Here is a 20,298-nt window from a genome sequence, read left to right on the forward strand (position 1 = left end):
AAAATGTCAGGTTCAGTCTTGGTTGATAAACTTTTGTGTGTAACTCTAAGGAATTAAAGACTTTAGACTTCAACAACTGTATAATAGCAATATCATTTTGTATTTTTAGTCCCTATAGCTATCTTTTGAACTGCTTTTCCTAAAACCTCATCCATGCACCACACCTTCTTTAGATCTGTACAGTATATTCCAGAACACACCTGTGAAAAAAAGAGGTGTGTTGCTAAAGGCCCCCTCTCATTGGGCTACGGTACTGTGGCGGTAACGTGCGGTAGCGTGGAAATGGCTACCGCCACAGTGCCGTGCACAGACCTCGGCGTACCGTCCTAGTGACGTCTCAGTGCCGTACCAGTGCCGGTCCACACCGCCGGCGTGCCGGTTGAAATGGCGTTTTTTTTCAAAATTTGAAAAAAAACGCAAGTGGCAAAGTGCCGCGCGCTCGCCGGGAGCTTACCGGGAGCTCACCGCGCGCGCTATTGTGTAAAAGTGATATGTCAGTTTCAAGGTTATACGTATATTCTATAACATGTTACCTTTGTTGCACCAAGTGTCATAAGTGAAAATCCTTTTATCACTTGAAATCAATTTTTGATTCATTTTTTAGAATAATTTTGCATTGTATTTTGATCTATTGACAGCAATGCGATTTCTGATTAATTGAAAGCACTATCATCAAACTGCAATCGGTCCATTTCCCTAGCTATTGATCCGTTTAAGAGTTTGGTTAAACCTAATTTACTGCATTGTAGTGAGGTTGAGGATTGTAGCTGTAGATCCTCTGATATTTTCATTGGGATATTGCTTAATCCCACTGAAAATTAGATATCTGCATTGTACATTTATTCCAGTACGGAAGTTGATAGACTAGTCGCTCAGGAAAGGAATCAGACCCCTCGTCTACATGCACTCGCCCTGCTCTTGTGCCATTCAAGAAATACAGTGATAAACTGAACTTGATATACCAGTCAGGCACTGTATCGCAAATTCTACTCAATGTTTCGCCGTAAGGGGGGAATTAGAAGAATTCCTATTGATCGTTGATAGTCAAACATAGTTGATTAGATACTCTCGCTAAGATTAAGTAATTTACCTACTAACAGGATTATTTAAAAAAAACATACGACACTTCATCATTCGAAGAAGAAAATGACTGGGCTACTCACGTTCAGGACATATTATGTAGACATGTTTGGCTTAGCCCCGCAGTTAACGTTAATACCAACCGTTTTGGATATACATTTTTAAAAAGTGTGAAACTCACGTTTCTCCCTGGCTGGAGGGAACCACTTAGAAACATTGGTAAACTCCACACATTTTATAAAATCAAAAATCACTTTAGTAGGGAAGACTATATCACATCAAAGCATAATAAACCAATAAGCATAACTACGCTGAGAATCAGCGCATGTTGTCTAGAAGTTGGAAAGGATCGACACCACAACACACCAGGCACTCACAGATTGTGTCCCACATGTAATGAAAATATTGAAGATTTGTAATGGCCATGGCCTGTCCCACTTTTGGCAAAGAGACAGATGCGCTATTACAAAGTATTTCTACTAAGACAAACTTCAGCCTATCTGGTACACAGAACGATATGTCCCATGTATTGTTGTCATGTCCAACTCCTATACCATCTACATAGGTCAATTTCATTATACTTCATTCTAACAGCGAGGGAAAAAATCATCCATACATGGCTTTATTGTAATTCATACACTGTTATCGATAATGTTTTGTACTTAAAATTGTAGGATAGGTTAGCCTTGCAGTATTGTTGATTTAGTGCCATATATTGTACCATATACGATTGTCGAACAACAAAGTTCATTCAATAACTTGCTCATCTGGGCTTCAAACGCAAATGCGCCGCACGTCAGTGAGAGTGCAAATGAAAATGGGTGAAAGAAACGCGACGGTGCCGTAAAAATCTGCCGTGGCAGTGCCGCCGCAGTGCCGGAGCCCAATGAGAGGGGGCCTTAAGTCACCTGTACCAGTAGAAGTACCTGGTTGATAAACTTTCCTGTGTAACCCAGGAATTAAAGACATAGACTTCAACAGCAATATTGCCAATATTGTCTTGTAAGCTCCTTTCTTTTGCATTATTTTTCTCATCCATGCCCTACACCTCCTTTAGACAGCATATTCCATAACTCACCTGTGTAACTTGAACAACAGGTGTATTACAAAGTCACCTGTACCTGTAGAAGTACCTGAAAGACAGGTGAGGTGCCTGCACAGTCCTGTTATCACACTTTACTCCACATACCAGATGTTTTTAGTCTGCGCAAAATCTCAGGTGTTTTTACATGTAGGTAACAGGTGTGTCACAAAGTCACCTGTACTTGTTGTACAGGTTAGGCGCTTGTACAGTCCCTATACCCCACATGCAACAGGTGTTTAAGGCCTTGGCAATATCTCAGATGTTTTTAGGGAACAGGTGTATCACAACATCACCTTTACCTGTGCAGTCCCTACTCCACATGCACCAGGTGTTTCTAACCATGGCAGTACCTCGGGTGTTTTTTAGAACAGGACTGGTGTGTCACCAGGTGTTTTAGGCCTTGATAGCGCATCTCAGGTGTTTTCAAAGGACAGGTGTGTCACCAGGTGAGGCACCTGTGCAGTCCCTACTACACGTGCACCAGGTGTTTTAGGTCTTGGCAGAATCTCAGGTGTTTTTAGAGAACAGGTGTATCACAACATTAACTGTACAGTCCTTGCCCCATATGCCATATGTGTTCCCAGCCATGGCAATACCTGTTTTGTAGAGAACAGGTGTAACATCAGGTGAGACACCTGTTCAGTCCTTACTCCACATTTGCCAGGTGTTTTAGGCCTTGCTATCTCAAGTGTTTTTAGGGAACAGGTGTATGACCAGGTGAGACACCTGTACAGTCCCCAGTCCACATTCGCCAGGTGTTTTAGGTCTTGGCATCTCAGGTGCTTTTAGGGAACAGGTGTATCACCAAGTAAGGCACCTATACCCACCACATCCGCCAGGTGTTTCTAGCCGTGCTAGCATCTTTAAGTGTTTCCTGTCTGCTCGCTTGTTACAGGGTTGACGGGGCGTGGCTAATTAGTTTGCGGAGGGTCTGTGAGGTCGTCTGGGGTCAGGGAGGTTGGGGGAAGGGGTGTACACAGAAGCAAAGGTGGTGACGGAACACAAGAGATACGACCTCTACAACGACCTTGAGAGTCTCTCGCAGTGAAAAGTTTTGACAGGAGGAATGTTGTTTTCCCCGGCAGGCGTCAACAATTCCCCCGATCCTTTGGTTTCCATCATATGTGCATCATATGTGACCCACAGGCCGATGTTTGCCAGTTTGTACCTGACCTGTTTGTGAGGCTGCACCAATTCAGTTGGTTGGTTGTTTATTTTTTTATAGGCCATGTTGATTTGATTATATGGATGACATCGGCAGCCTGGTGCATCAATTTTCGTCCATTTACAACAAAAGAAAGAAGTTTTCGACTGCTGTAAATCGTACGAAGAAGCTGCAAAATGGGGAAATATATGCCATAAAGTGCAAAGAAATATTTTGGATACTGATGTCATGGAATGCCAAAGTCAATTCCAAAGAAGATATGAAAGAACAAAAATGAAGAATGTATTGTTTAGCATACCATACTCTGTGTGCTTATATTCATTTCTTCAAACTTCCTGGCAGCTTAGATTTCATAATGAAGGCAATGTTTTTTTGCTAAACTTTTTAATGTTATTTGCATGCTCACATGCTTATGGTGTTCCCAGAGGATGTCATCCATATAATCAAATCAACATGACTTTATTGTCAGATTCATAGATATGTATAATTAGATAATCAGATATTTACAAATAGATGTCTGTTTTTTTCCAGCCCTCAAAAATACGAAAAGCAGATTCTACTTGAACGGGAAGTGGGAGATCGACAATCCCGGAACGTTCAAGGGCGCGGGGACAACATTCCAGTACACAAGGTCAACTCCGCACCAGCGTAACCGGGCGGGGCAGACTCTGTTAGCAACGGGGCCAACCAATGAGGACCTGGAGGTTATGGTGAGTACAGACTCTGCTCTGTGATTGGACACTGGCGTCAACCAATGAGGAGTTAGGAGTTATGGTAGATACACTGTGATTGGACAATTTAGACCCTATAAGCACTGGGGCCAACCAATGAGGAACTAGAAGTTATTGTGAGTACAAATCCTGAATTGTGATTGGATGAAACGTACCGTGTTGGCCAATCAGTGAGGACTTAGAGATGATGGTAAAATAAAGGTACATTGAAAAGTACTGACAGTGGTGCACTAGCTCCCCCTACTGGCCATTTTCAGAACAACAGGTATTTGGACTCAATATGAGTACCACTGGTAATGTTTTCTTCTTCATTGATAAAGTGTACTCAATGTTTATTCAAACCTGATGAAACTATTGATGGATTATATATAAGAGTGGACTCCCCATGATAACCGATATCTTTTGCACTGCTGTCATCCCTCAGTAAGACAGCTAGAGCTATAAATAGTTCCTATTTAAAACTTTTATTCAGCCTGTCACTAGACTGGTTTCACCGATGTAGCTTCTTCAGTGGTTTAAGGCTTCATCAAACAGGGACACTGTCAGGGGATGTCACTATCTCATGCCTTTATATGACTGTGTCTTGTGTAACAGTGGGATTCAAGCGCCTCCAACTGACCAGTCTAACTTGTCTAGACCTTTTAGCCTAGTTGGTTAAGGCGTGCGGCCTGTGGACTGGCGGGCCCGGATCTGTTTCTACTCGCCTCTAGTGTTTCACTTGTCACGTGATAGTCATCATCATCAGTCACGTGACAAGAGAACTCCAAGACGAGATCACCGGGTTGAAGAAGAGACAAGGAGAAATTGTCTCTAAAGCTCCCCAAAACTTTTTGTTGTGTGTAAGAGTTGTTGTGTAGCGTAACTGCAGGATTTTTGACTCTGAACCCAGGGGTCCCGTGTTTGAATCCCCTGACGCCACCGATCTTGTGCCCTTGGAGAAAAGGCACTTAACACATCAATTTTCCCCACTCCACCCAGGTGTAAAAAACGAGTACATTATGTGTGTGGGCACGACATCAGCAATGGCTGCCTGTGTCCCGCATGTTTTGCACTGTTGCAATTCCAATAAAATCCAAATCCAAGAGTTGAATATTCATCATTTTTTTCTTTTCACCCCAGCTGATCTACCAGCAGAGGAATCCGGGGATCCTGTATGAGTACGTCCTGCCGGCGACGACGGGTAGCATCACCCCCAGCCCTCCCCCGCTGCCCGTCACAATGAGACCTTCTATCTACATCACCAAGCACACGTCAGACATTAACAAGGCAATCAGGCCCCACGGCACAGCAAACAGGGACACACCCACATCAAACAGGCACCACGGAACAGGTGATAGGGACACTCCGACATCGAACAGGCACCAGGTTACAGGTGATAGGGACAGCTCTGTTTCAAACAGGCACCACGGTACGGCCGACAGAGACAGCTCTGTTTCAAACAGGCACCAGGGTGCAGGTGATAGGGACAGCTCTATTTCAAACAGGCACCACGGGACAGCCGACAGGGATAGCCGCCCTCCCAACAGGCACCACGTTGCCATCAGCAGGGGCAGCTCGCCGTCGGAAAAAGCGGACGGAACGTCACAGAGCGTGGGCGAGAGGTCGCGGGGAGATTCTGTAGTTCCGCGAGGATCGCAGGAAGGTTCGCTCGGCGGGTCAAACAACGCGTACATTCCGGGGACCTCCCACCAGAGCATCTACCGACCGGGAACGCCCCACAACCCGTCGGAAGGAACGTACCACCGGCCGACGGGAGGCGTGAACTTGGGAGGACCCGCGGAGAGGACGTCGGAAGGAACGCAGTACCTGCCGGGGTCCTACCGGCCGGGAGAAACGTTCAATAATCAAAATGTGTACACAGGGGGCGCTGGCAGAGGGGGGGTGAACCCCTCTCTGGACACCTCGCCACGATCGCCCCCTGGGAGAACATATCCAGAGGGGGGGTACGGAGGAACGAACTTGGGGCCGGTGGAGGGGGTGTTCCAGGGGTCCCCCCAGGAGTTTGGGCCGGGGAGGAGGGAGTTCGAGTGGACGGTTTCAGGGTACACACAGTGCAGCCGCACGTGCGGAAGAGGTGAGGTTTACCACAATGTGTGACATTATTGGATTCTTTGGTAAAGCTTAAACTGAAAATTTTTGCACTTTGATCTATTATGTTTTATGTGCCTAAAGGGAGTGAAGTTAAAATCAATCTTTTAAGAACAATCATTATTTATTCAACTTAACATACATGATTGTACCAGAAACATATGGTGAGGTTTACCAAAATGTTTGTGACACATGCAGGGCTGTCTCTAAATTTCATTGTTGGGGATGAGCAAAACTTTACTCTGATGATCTGAAATTTATGTCAAAAGATTTAACAACAAAGATTAATGACATCTGCTACCAAGCAAAGACAGCTTTGCAGTGACATTTTCGGATGCTTTAAATTAATAAAGCTTACACTAAAAAAAAGATGGCCAAGTCCTGTTATTTTTCACCCTTCTTTTACAAATGAAAATAATTTTTATGTTAACTTCACCTAAAAGGAGTGAAGTATTGTTTTGGCATGTCTGTGTGTCGTGTGTGTGTGCTTGTGCATACTGCATGGAAAATGCAGAAACGCAGACAGACACACAGACAAGTAAAAAAACAATTTCATATTTCCCTTGGGGCAAGGAAACAATGACAGGTGTTGTGAAGTTTTGAGCTTTGATCCAACACAAAGAAGGGAACTTACCATGACTTTTCACTCGGAACTCCGACCATCCCGATTCGCTGCACTGAATGCCGGGAAGCCGGAAGCTTGATGACACTAGGAGTGAATCAAAATTTGTGTTGGATCAAAGCTCAAAACTTCACAACCTGTACTCTGCCGACACAGATGAGCTTCCATTTGAATGACAGGTATCCATTGAGATCATACCACTTCTCCTCTCCCACAGGGGTGCGGACGAACATTATCCAGTGCATACGGCGGGACAGCGCCGCAGTCGTGCTGGCCAGTAACTGCGACAACCGGATACGACCGCCGGTCCAACCGGTTCCGTGTAACACCCAGCCCTGTCCAGCATTGTGAGTACCTACAGAATACATGTACTGTACCATATAGGTCCATACAGGTCCATACATGTACATGTATATGCCCATATAATCTAACCCAGCCGGTTCCGTGTAACACTCAGCCCTGCCCAGCATTGTGAGTACCTTTTTTCTTTCTTTTTTTTAAAGAACTTGCTCAGTGCAAGGCCGTAGGTGGCCACTCCTCTAAGCGCAGTCTCACAATTATTGTTATTATTTGATATTTATCATAATAATTATCATCATAGCTGGGACGAGGGAGAGTGGACGCAGTGCAGTAAGACGTGTGGACCGGGGATAAAGACCCGGATGGTTCTGTGCAGACAGGCCATCACACACAGCTTCACCACAACAGTCTAACCATTATCGTTATTATTTGATATTTATCATGATAATTATTATCATCACAGCTGGGACGAGGGAAAGTGGACGCCGTGCAGTAAGACGTGTGGACCGGGGATAAAGACGAGGATGGTTCTGTGCAGACAGGCCATCACACACAGCTTCACCACAACAGTCTAACCATTATCATTATTCTATATTTATCATCATGATAATTATTATCATCACAGTTGGGATGAGGGAGAGTGGACGCCGTGCAGTAAGACGTGTGGACCAGGGATAAAGGCCCGGATGGTTCTGTGCAGACAGGCCATCACACACAGCTTCACCACAACACTCTCACCATTATCGTTATTATTTGATATTTATCATGATAATTATTATCATCACAGCTGGGACGAGGGAAAGTGGACGCCGTGCAGTAAGACGTGTGGACCGGGGATAAAGACGAGGATGGTTCTGTGCAGACAGGCCATCACACACAGCTTCACCACTACAGTCTAACCATTATTGTTATCATTTGATATTTATCATGATAATAATTATCATCACAGTTGGGATGAGGGACAGTGGACGCCGTGCAGTAAGACGTGTGGACCGGGGATAAAGACGAGGATGGTTCTGTGCAGACAGGCCATCACACACAGCTTCACCACAACAGTCTAACCATTATTGTTATCATTTGATATTTATCATGATAATTATTATCATCACAGCTGGGACGAGGGAGAGTGGACGCCGTGCAGTAAGACGTGTGGACCAGGGATAAAGGCCCGGATGGTTCTGTGCAGACAGGCCATCACACACAGCTTCACCACAACACTCTCACCATTATCGTTATTATTTGATATTTATCATGATAATTATTATCATCACAGCTGGGACGAGGGAAAGTGGACGCCGTGCAGTAAGACGTGTGGACCGGGGATAAAGACGAGGATGGTTCTGTGCAGACAGGCCATCACACACAGCTTCACTACGACAGTCTCGCCATTATTGTTATTATTTGATATTTATCATGATAATTATTATCATCACAGCTGGGACGAGGGAGAGTGGACGCCGTGCAGTAAGACGTGTGGACCGGGGATAAAGACGAGGATGGTTCTGTGCAGACAGGCCATCACACACAGCTTCACTACGACAGTCTCCCCCAGGAAGTGTCGGTCCATCCCCAAACCGGCCACCTCGGTCATGTGCCAGCTCAGCATCTGCAGCCAGTGGAGGATAGAGGCATGGGGACCCGTACGTACCTGTTTGTTTGTTTGTTTACTTGTTTATCGTCACTTAACAAAGAATAATCATGTAAATTGTATAATTTTTCGATGTAGTAGAATGGCACATGCACATCTCTTTATATGCAACATACTGTAGTAAGCCCTTCTTGGTTTAGTTTAGTCAACAAAGAAGATATGAAGGAACAAATTAAATTTTTCTTTAGTAAACCGTGTTCTGTGTGTTTAGTCATTTGTTCAACATTCCTGGCCACTTTTTAAACGTCAAAATTTCATAATGAATGCAAATTTTTTTCTTTGCACGGTCACATCAGCTTTGAGATGCCTACACTAGAGGATGTGATCCATATAATCAAATAAGTATGGCCTTACTTTTAGGCAGCAAAGTGCAAAACTGGTGTGTTACACCTCGAGGATGCAATTCTTTGAAGCAGACATTTAGAGAGAATGGCAACCTTGTGCACAATTGATGTCAATTGTTTTTGTACTCCAGGAAGATTAGCTACTTACTTGTGACATGTATGATAGCTAATGGAAGAAATAAAGTGTCCAAGTATCTAAGCACTGTGTAGCAGTGATACAGACAAGACAAGTGTGTCTCCATTTCAGTTGTGCCCAACCAACCTCAAAAGTAACCCATCAACACATGTCAAGTTCACATACAGGCAGTAGAAAATAGGGGCACGGGGACGGATAAGTCATGCACTCGGGAAACGGGATATCAGGGAAATATGGACCCCACGGGTGAAGTCCAAATTTCAAACCAATTATAGATTTTGGACCTTGAGTTGCAGCTGATTTAGCCATTGAGTTGTAGGACTTCAAAGCAGGAATTTTGTAAATATGCTTGAAGAAATATAGTATAGTACATGTTGCCTTATGGTGTGTATACAAAATAAGCAAATATGATACCGTAAATTGAAGAAAAAAATTAGGGAAAATGCATGATTAAACAAAAAAAGACCTGTCCACTAAAAAGTGCTAATAATGATAAGATGATATGTCTACTGCGTGATCAGAAAAGGTGCTGTTAAACAGCAAATTTAATTTTTCATGCCCAGCAGCTATAGATAGGCTCAGTCTGTGGAGGATAATTAAACTCGTCAAGAACAGCTTCCAGACACAAAACATTTTCATAAGGTCAGGCGTTATTGAGAAAAGCTCAAATCTGTATATTTCATCAACACTTGAGCAGTAACAACAGTTAATGTTTCTTTACTTACTAGTACTTACTTTGACCCTTCACCCCTGCCAGGGCATAGGCCACCGATGATGCTTCTGTTTCACAAGTACAAATTTGGTATCCTACAGTGTGTGAGAAAGCACAGAATATTCAACTAAAAACATGAAGAAGCGGATGAATTCTATGGCTGTTATGTTGTAAACCGTATTTTCCTCTTACATTTTTACCATTAGGAAGACACGAGGATCAGTCAAATCTGTCATGTAGTTTATAATTCTTGTAGTAATTTGACAATGTATTTATAGATGTTTACTATTCTTTTGTTGTGACCTGTACTTAACCCAGTGGGTATATGTGTGTACAATACAGGTCATCATTCATTCAGTCATTGTAAAAAAAAATCCAGCTAAAAGCTAGAGATACATTCAGAAAGATACTGATGCTATGTTGCTGAGATTGCGACCCTGTGCTTGAAACTTTACAACTTTACAACTTTATTCAAAATATGCAGACTGGCAGGATATCCCACTGGATATCCTGAATTGTTCTGACAATAATAATTGTCGGTTCCACTTGTCATTATATACAAAATACAGGTCACAGTTCGATTTGATCTAAAAACATCCTTAAAATATAAGATAATTGCAAGCTTGTATGCGTGGTATCTAAGAATAAACCGTTGGACAGGAATGACGAGTTTAGATAGCCATAAATATACATGACATTGTTAGGACGATTTAAAGATTAATACATTTTTAAAACAATGGTTTTTATCACATTACACATTAAAACGTTCAGGAAAGAGACTGGTTGTACAGTTTTGTGGCATGAAACAAACTGGTTGATACAGTTTTGTGGCATGAAACAAACACACACATCAGGAGTCAGAATGTGTTTGTCCTTCCGTCTACCAACACAGGCGGGCCTATTGAAGAGTCTAGGACCACATTTGGATGTGTTTATGCGTCTGAGCTGTATGACCAAAGGGTTGACGCACAGTATAACCTGTGTTCCCCACCCACGACAATGTAAACTCTTGGCAATGGGAAACGCAGATGGGGCAACGGACTCCTCTTGAGTGCATGGGATTCTGCTGAGAGGGGTTTTGGCTCAGGTATAGCCAGAAATGCGTGCCAGTTGTGAAAAGCCACACGAATTCATTTGTTGGTTCTCAGAATTTACAAAGAAAGTTGATGCTGCTGTACTTGATTGATGAAGAACTTCATAATGACAGAGAATCAGAGAATGAAGAGAGAGTTTGGACAGTGACTCACAGAGTTTCAAGGAGAGAAAATAATTTCCTCTTGCCTTAAAACCTCATCTTTACTTGACAAAATGTCTCAGAATCTAGGAAATGAATTGTTGTTGCCTCAGAGATAATTTTGCTGACCGTGGCAAGTTTTCCCTGTGCCATCCATATTCAAGGAGTGAATATAGTTTTCCTCCCTAAGCCCTCTGTTCATGTCATGCTTTTAATTTCCTCATCTTTTCTTAACCAAGTGCCTGAGAACCAATGAAATAAATTGATGTTGCCTAAGAGAGATTTTTGCTGAGGGTGGCAAGTTGTGCCTGCCATGCATGGGACTGACCCTAGCCCATTCTGCGGCATGCCCTCCCTAAGCCCTCTGTCAAATGCTTTCCTCATCTTTGCTTGACAAAATGTCTGACAACCAGCAAAATGAACTGATGTTGCCTAGAGAGATTTTTTGCTGAGGGTGGCAAGTTGTGCTGCCATGCATGGGGACTGACCCCAGCATATTCCGCGGCATGCCAGCGTGTTTGGGTTGGTGCGTGGCCAGCGCTCAGTCTGTCTGCAGCTCGACTGTCCCCCCGCTTCAGTCCAGTCTCTCGGTGCTCTACAAGAGGAACTCTTCTGTCCACTCTTTTTAGTATCTCCCCTCAGGAGGACTGTGTGCGTTGATGAGAGGTTGCAGAAACTCCAGACCCAGAGGTTGAGAGTTCGAATCCCAACCCGAGTAACATCATTGTGTGCGTTGATGAGAGGTTGCAGACTTCCAGACCTAGAGGTTGAGAGTTTGTATCCCGACTGGAGTACCATCCTTGTGTGTGTGAAAGAGTTGCAGCAACTCAGGACCCAAAGGTTGGGGGTTCTAATCCCAACTGCTGTCGTTCATCCAGCCTGAGGACCACTGGACAATCCACATCATTACAGGATGTCATAACTGTGGCTCACTGTTTGTAAGGGCTTGTTGAAACCATAGCACTTTTTCTGGCACACTGACCCTGTGAGCCTGTCATTATTGTCACAATCACTAACCAATGGAAGATTGCTCTGTATTTTCTCTCTCAGTACTACCTTCTCCAGATGAGGCAACGTAACGTTAATTTTCCATCCTTGCATAGATGTGTACTCTGGAACCTTGCCTACCTGAACAAATCCTGGTGGAATACATCTATCCACACTAGTGCAGTGCCAGAATTTTTCTCTTCATTTGTGGGGTCAGATATCGGAGTTCTGGCCAAGCCCAACAATTTGACAAAAATTGTTTCTGATCAGTGATTTACTAGCTTCCTAGTGTTTCTCTGAACCTTGCAACGGCCCGGGTATAACTTACATGTCTCTGTTGTTGATAGTCAAATTTCCGGGCAGTGTATACTTGGAGTTGTTCCATCCTGACCTGAAGTTGATTCCCTAGAATCTAATTTGTCTAATTTCTCTGGATCTGATTTTGTATTTAGTCTCCTGAGGAAACTTCTGAAGGGACTCGCTTGGCCCTGTGACAACTGCTGGCCTGGAATTACAGGGAAGGGGACCTGGCTTGCATGAGACGGAAGTCGAAGCGTCCGCCCTCACACTGATCCACCGCCTGGGACAGTTGTCGCGCCATGTGTCGGTGTCTTTCATCGGCCCTCAAATCCCTTTGAGACTTCTTTACTTAGAGTGTGTGTATCCCTAAAGTGTTTTGAATCAACCTGTTGTTTTTTACCATCAACACCAACTTCGCAAGTAGATTTCTCCAGACACTTCGGTAGGAATCAAGTGTCAAGATCTTGACCTGTCTTCCTGTATTGCAGTCCTTACACTGAGGACCTTTGTGTAAGGAAAAGACTTTTGACTTTCCTCAGAGAAAACAGATTGTAGAGAAGCTGTGTAGTTTTACTGGAGTGGGTTCAAGATCTCTGTTCTAAAGTACTGCCTTTTTCCTGTGCAGTTGAGCTAAGGAGTCTCTAATTGTCAGATATCAAGCATCGGTGGCATCTATTTTGCTAAGGACGGTGCAGATCCTGGATTTCTACCACAAGTTCATTGACAGGATAACTTTGCTGCTGTAGTTTTCTGGATTTTCTGTTTCTTGCCAAAAAGCCTGAATATACACATCGACAACAGCTGCAGCCAAACTCTCCTGGGGACAATCTTGGACGCTTTTCCATTGGCCAACAAGACGCTCGTAAGGTTCCAGACTGTCTTAAGCGCTGTGAAAATAGACGTTTTGCCAAAAGCTGACCACAATCTTTGCTGTTACTGAGATCTTCAGACGTTCGTGTGAGAGTCTTGTGTGGAAGATCTTTGAGCCTTGGCCGGTGTCTTCCTCGTTTGGATTGTGGATCTGGCATCTTGTGTGAGGGGAAGTGCGGTGACCCTACGATTTTTCCCCGCGTCAGCAAACTTGTACGAGAACTCTTTACACCACGTCTAACCTTCCACCAGAAGTCTGACTGCCAGTCTGAAGACCTGGAACCTCCTGTGAGTGGAGAGCCACTCCGACTTACCACTGCCACGGCCACAACAGCAAACTTGTATCTTAGCCTACATCTGGAGCTATTGGGCCCATTCCCTCTCTTCTCTGCACTGTAGTGAAGTTTTGGCAACTCGACGTGGAAGAGTGCAAGCCTCTTTCCATCCACCACCGCAGCAACAAACTGTAGTTTTATTGCAGCTTAGGAAGCACAAATTACCAAACACCAAGCATCGATGGCTACGAATTTGTGAGGGACAGTACAGATTCTGGAATTCTGCGGACTTCAAGTAAAATTTAGAGACCTACGAAGTTGAGAAAGGAAAAAGGAAAAGTGTAGCGAAGACTTGGCAACTTGTAGAAGCAGACGGAGTGTAGAGCCTTTTCAATCCACAGCTGCAAGAGCAAACGTGTGACTCCAAGTAGGACCAAGACAAAAGACTGACAAACTTGCGAAAGGAAAAAGGAAAGGTGAAGGGAATACTTGGCAACTTGTAGAGGAAGAGTGCAGGGTCCTTTTTCATCCACTACTACAACACCAAACGTGCGACTCTGAGTAAGACCAAGACAAAAGTCCAACAAACTTGAGAAAGGAAAAAGGAAAGGTGTAGGGAATACTTGGCAACTTGTAGAGGAAGAGTGCAGGGTCCTTTTTCATCCACTACTACAAGACCAAACGTGCGACTCCGAGTAAGACCAAGACAAAAGTCCAACAAACTTGAGAAAGGAAAAAGGAAAGGTGTAGGGAAGACTGGCAACTGAAGAGTGCAGGGCTTTTTTCATCCACTACTTCAACACCAAACTTGTGACTACGAATTAGACTTGAGAAAGAAGACCTGAGAAGATGATTCTCACGGCTTCCCTCCTTGTGTTGGTCCTGCAGTGTTCGGTGCCGTGTGGGCGGGGACAGCGTACGCGGGAGGTGAACTGCGTAACGAGCTCGGGTGACGTCCGTCCCGACGCCGAGTGTAACCTGAGAATCCGCCCGCGACTGGCCGAGGACTGTGACATGGGCCAGTGCGCCAACTCATGGTTCTACTCTGACTGGGGGAAGGTACGTAACTTTGTTTAGTTGTTTTCTTGTATGTTTGTTGACCTGTTCATCATAATAAAAGACTGCCGACCACCCAGGGATGTCTTCAGCTTTAAGAATTAGAATTTTTTTTTTTCGTCCTACTCATTGTATGTTAGTCCATGTTGTTAATTTTTGTCATCATAAGCTTACAAAAATACATTTTTATTAATTTTTTGTGTGATTTTTTTGACGAACGGGGTGACATTTTTGTCCATTCCAACAAGCAAATCTGTTGAAATATGTTACAAGACTGTGGGAAGGTATGTGAGATTCATTTTGTTTACATATTTCTTTACATTGTTTTTCTATCATAGGATAAAATAGTGCTGACAATCTTTTTTAGTCATTGTCTCAGGTACAACAGGCCAGGCAACAGCTTGATCAAAACAGAATAACCACAGATGGCATTTACTTGGCACACTTTTGTTACTGTGACAATCTATATTATTGTGATTTGACTTATTATAATCATTATAATAGGATGCAGCGGCACATGTTTCATTATGGGATTCCATTAATGAGATACATGTTCTGTAGCTGATTCTCATGTACTCATGATCAGCCTGGCCAGCTTTAGTATGTTTTTATCCTAACCCTGTAAATCTAGCCTGCGTTCCATCCGAGTATACTACCAGTGCTCTTACACTCCCAGTGAATACCCTGAAAAGATCTGACGTGCAAGTGTAGGACCTCCTGTTGTAACTGGGATTGGCACCCATGCCTGACCTTAAATCTGCCTTGATTAATAAATCCATAAGTTTGCCTAGATGATTGAAAGAATTGATTTATTGTCCATAGCTTTAATTTTGTTGCTTCCCCCTTAAATCATCTGTGGTGAGTATTGGCCCATTTCCAGGGGAGAAAATTACTTCTGCTTCAGGCTGTAACTCAGGGATCAGTCTAGTTAAGGTCTCATTCATGAGTTTTTTCACCCCATAGGATTACATGTTATAATACGTGTTTTACATGGGCGCGTTCGTAATGAAGATATAGAAAATGTGCCGATGTTTTTCATTCCATGTTGAGAACATTTACCCTAGATTATGTAAAAAAATTGACAACATTTTCACTACATACAATCTCTTTTTATAGCAATTACAAACTGCACTTGGCTACACCCCCACAAAGCCACTTTCCAGCTGTAAGCGCTGGACCGATTCACACACGATGCCGGGGCTGTGTACGTCCGACCTCGCGCGCGGCTGCCGAACTTTGCCTGCTAATTTCTTCAGATACAAACAAGCTTTCATCAGTTTGACGCTTGAGATAGGTTGGCCTAGCCAAAAGGGAATTTCCCACCGATATACACACACGTTCATGCAGCCGTTCATTTTTTGGGCCACGCACTCGTTTAGCATACCCACTCGGAGTAATACAGAAATGAGACCTTAAGTGGCTAGGGAAAGTGGAAAGATCTGCAAATTTGGTTCCTGGCCTGAGTAAATCATGCCCCTAGTGGCCGGCCTGACGGTATTATAACCTCCGTTAGCAAGAGATTGTGTAAACACAGGCTAGTTCTTGGCATGGAAAGCTCATTTTTCTGCGGACTTGGACAGCGGAGGAATCAGTATGACGGCTAGAAGTTTGCCAATGACTTCTGTATTAAGAAATTTGACTCTGCCCCAAGTTTTTGTCAATGGACCAGAAGTCCTTTTGATTGGCTGTTACACATAGATATTCAGTTACACGTATGATCCATGTTCAAGGGCGTTGTAATTGCTGTCAGAGCTACCTTTGGGCTGGTTGGCTAGGCACTTAAGGTTTCCAGTACGCACAGTGTTCTACTGACTGTGGCAATGGCATCCAGAAGCGTAACATGCTGTGCGTCCTTAGTCTGAGGACTAGCTTATCATACAAATCATGTACATGTTGTAGCAGTGATAACTTACCAATAACCTGCCCCCCTCCCCCTCACAGTGCTCCACAGACTGCGGGAATGGCATCCAGAAGCGGAACGTGCTGTGTATCCTGAGTCAGGACTAGTTAGTACAAATTGCATTGAAACACCTGTGACCTTGATGGAGTTGAATGATAAACCTGCCCCCCTCCCCCTTACAGTGTTCTACAGACTGTGGGAACGGCATCCAGAAGCGGAACGTGCTGTGCATTCTGAGTCAGGACTTAGTACAAACTGTATTGAAGCACCTGTGACCTTGATGGAGTTGAATGACAAACCTGCCCCCCTCCCCCTTACAGTGTTCTACAGACTGCGGGAATGGCATCCAGAAGCGGAACGTGCTGTGCATCCTGAGTCAGGACCATGACCAGTCAGGAGTAGCATGTCAGTGATAAGCATTAAGTACACAGAGAAACACACATGTATTACACCAACATATGCCTGCCCCCCTCCCCACTGCAGTGTTCTACGGACTGCGGGAATGGCATCCAGAAGCGGAACGTGCTGTGCATCCTGAGTCAGGACCATGACCTTCCCCTGGGCAGCTGTGACGGGAAGGAGAAGCCGTCGGAGACGCAGTCGTGCGACATGGAAGGCTGCAACAGGAACAGCGCACACTGGTTCTCTGGGCCCTGGGGACCGGTGAGTTAGCTATCTTTGTTTTATAACATGCCCCCCTCCCCCCAACAGGAACAGTGCACATTAGGGCATTTGGCTCAGAATCGAGAGGTCCTGGGTTCGAATCCCCTAGGCCTGTCATGACACCAATGTGCCCTTGGGAAAGGCACGTAACACGACTTTCTTCACATCACACAGGTGTGAAATAAAAATGGGTTCCTGACTTTGGTTGGGGAGGTAAAAGGCAATGCAACGAAAGAGTTGGGCTCCACCTTCTAAAATACTGTGCCCTAGATACCATGGATTAACAACCCACTGCCTTTATGGCCTCAAAAAGGCTATGGGACTACGTTTTCCTTCAACTTTTTTTTACCTTCCCCTCCAGTGTTCCGCGCCGTGCGGAGAGGGAACTCAGGAGCGAGACGTCATGTGCATCGCCGTGAACAAGCGGGAACATTCGCACCACATCGTGTCGCACCACCGCTGCGAGCAGGGCGTCCGACCGGAGCACCAGCAGAGGTAAACATAAACAAACAAACAAACAAACAAACTGTCCAAAAGTCAAAACTTACCGGTATTTGAACTCTTCCATACCATAGATGAACCACATTATCAACAAGTATAATCATTATGGTTACTGACCTGTTTTCTATAAGATCATCATCATAGAGAGTCTGTGAAATATACCTCACACTTAGGTAACACCAATTTCTACTTTTGTGTCTTACTTATCTTAAAATGTGTAACTTATCTTAAAATGTCAGATTTAAGGTCATACGTATAAATATGATATCCGACGATATTGCGCCATCTATCCTAAATGTGTCTTATGATTATGTACATTGTTTTTAGTTCAGTGGCAACACTGCGATTTCCAATAAAGCTATCGTGTATCTTGTAGGTGCGAGGTCCAGCCCTGCACGGCCATGTGGTACCACACTGACTGGAGTCAGGTAAGGAAACTCTTACTAAACAGTACATTCCTTGTGGCGTGTGATAGTCCTGTAATAATTGCTACTTTACTCCTGATGCAATTTGAAAATCTTGTATTGCACTGCCATGGTACCACACTGACTGTAGTCTAAGGTAATTAAGGAAACAGTGCTGTAATTCTTGATCTCTTAACAGTAACATAATTTTATCAACTCTGCAACAAGCTTACTACAATGATGGATGTTTTTATTTTCTGGTTGACCTTGGTCTAAGCATGGCGCTTTGACGTTAGCTAGTAGAACTTTGCATACATGTATGGTGATGTACCTACCCGTATTTATCCAGTGCTCGAAGACTTGCGACGGAGGTTACCGGGTGCGCGTTGTTCAGTGTCTGGACGAGAAGAAGCAGATCAGCACCAAGTGCAACACAGCGATTCGACCATCTGACCGGGAACCCTGCAGCGTCAAGCCCTGCTACATCGCAGCCTCACATGGTAGGTGTAAAGGTTGGGGGTTCAAATCCGATCCTGTTGTTAGTCATACACTGTGTTGCAAGCATCAAACCCAGCTTCATGTATGTCATGTATGTTGCAGTCTCACATGGTAGGTATAAAGGTTTAGGGTTCAAATCCCATCCTGTCGTAGTTATACACAGTGTATCTCTTCTACAGTGCAACCTCACATGCATACAGTACACATGTGTACATGTACATGTAGGTGTAATGGTTAAGGATACTTTGTGGCATCCATTCCTCTTTCAGTCGGTTTCTACAATGCATAGTTTTGACACCATAAACATTAAGACAGACACATGTACTTGACGTTTTGTTTTATAATGACTCTTCCCATAGGTGCTGCAGTGTTGCCTCACAGTGTAATAGGGGTAACAAAATCCAATGTTTGGACTTTTCGAAGCAAAATTCAACCTGGTGGGACTGAAACAAAAAATGGACAACATTTAGGCTTGACGTGCAGGACACTTTTTTTTACTGATTGGGTCTCTAGAAAAACAACAGAAGTCCCCCCCCCCTCTTTTTTGGGGGGTGAGGCTATCAATATGGCTTTGGCTGATTTCATATCACTACTGTACACAATCAAGGCTTGAGCTGCAGTTTTTTTCTCATTCCCACCAATCTTTCCTACACAGAAATGGTTATGACTTACCTTATACTAATGAGCAAAAATCTGGTGTAGAAGACACTTAGTCCAAACTAAGATTTTTGTACACCTTGCTGTAATGTGTTCCCTGTCTGTTTCAGCCCCTGTTTTCTACCGCCCTTCTACCCCCAGTGCTAGTAAGTACAGATTGAAGCCCTTGACTTGGCAGCCATGGCTTCAGTAGTCCGCATCAGCCTACGCAACACAAACTCTCAAGTTATGGGGTTGTGGAGTTTGTGGCATGGCAACTTGAAGGCCACATCAGTCTAATTTGTTGGTTCTCTGATTTGGTTAGTTTATATTAAATGATGCGGAACTGGAGTTCAATGGGAAAGTCTGTACCTTGGTGCACAGCGTGTTTGCAGTTTCAAATGGTGAATGTATTCAGAATAGCAACTTTGGTACTTTTATTCACAACCAAGCATTTTAGAAGAGCCGACGTTTCGACAGCTGTCAGCCATCTTCATCAGGGTAATACTGACTAGTTCATAGTATACTAGTAGACTAGTATACTTAGTCCAGTAGACTAGTCAGTATTGCCCTGATGAAGATGACAGACAGTCGTCGAAACGTCGGCACTTGAAAAATACTGGGTTGTGAATAAAAGAACCTTGCTATTCAGTCATTCACCAACCTGATGAAATTATTCACGGTGAATGTATTCAGTTCAAAAATTTTACTCTCAGATTTTTGTTTTCATCTTGTCCTCTTGATGAATTTTTACTTTAAAATCCGTGCAGTGTGTCCCAGAACCAAGAAATTGAACTGGCGTGGCCTTAGCTGGGTGAACTGTACAAGTATAATTAGACCCGATACACACTGGGAACATTTTCGCCTTTTTTCCTGGCTGTGTATCAGCCCTGCGCACCATACGTCAGGTATTCTTATGGCCCATACAACTTTGTCATACACTCACCTTGGAGGTAACGTGCATTGAAGTCCCACAGGCCATAAAAATGCCTGACGTATGATGCGCAGGGCTGATACACACCCAGGAAAAAAGGCGACGTACATCCAGAAACTTTTCCCAGTGT

The 20,298-nt window shown here is 44.0% G+C and overlaps 1 protein-coding gene across 6 annotated transcripts in view; it reads left to right on the plus strand.

Moving 5' to 3' along the window:
- The window catches only part of LOC136427157 (thrombospondin type-1 domain-containing protein 4-like), a 146,512-nt gene that overhangs the window by 120,687 nt on the left and 5,527 nt on the right, over positions 1-20,298 (plus strand). For 4 of the 6 annotated variants that reach the window (XM_066415917.1, XM_066415918.1, XM_066415919.1 and 1 more), the window contains 9 exons: positions 3,861-4,039; positions 5,180-6,134; positions 6,988-7,117; positions 8,506-8,710; positions 14,465-14,635; positions 17,016-17,195; positions 17,557-17,690; positions 18,073-18,124; positions 18,450-18,600. In XM_066415917.1, coding sequence (XP_066272014.1) covers positions 3,861-4,039; positions 5,180-6,134; positions 6,988-7,117; positions 8,506-8,710; positions 14,465-14,635; positions 17,016-17,195; positions 17,557-17,690; positions 18,073-18,124; positions 18,450-18,600 — 2,157 coding nt within the window. The other 2 variants (XM_066415921.1, XM_066415922.1) reach the window with 2 other exon arrangements.

This window comes from Branchiostoma lanceolatum, chromosome 2 (assembly GCF_035083965.1).
Source record: "Branchiostoma lanceolatum isolate klBraLanc5 chromosome 2, klBraLanc5.hap2, whole genome shotgun sequence".
In the NCBI taxonomy this organism is placed as follows: domain Eukaryota; kingdom Metazoa; phylum Chordata; class Leptocardii; order Amphioxiformes; family Branchiostomatidae; genus Branchiostoma; species Branchiostoma lanceolatum.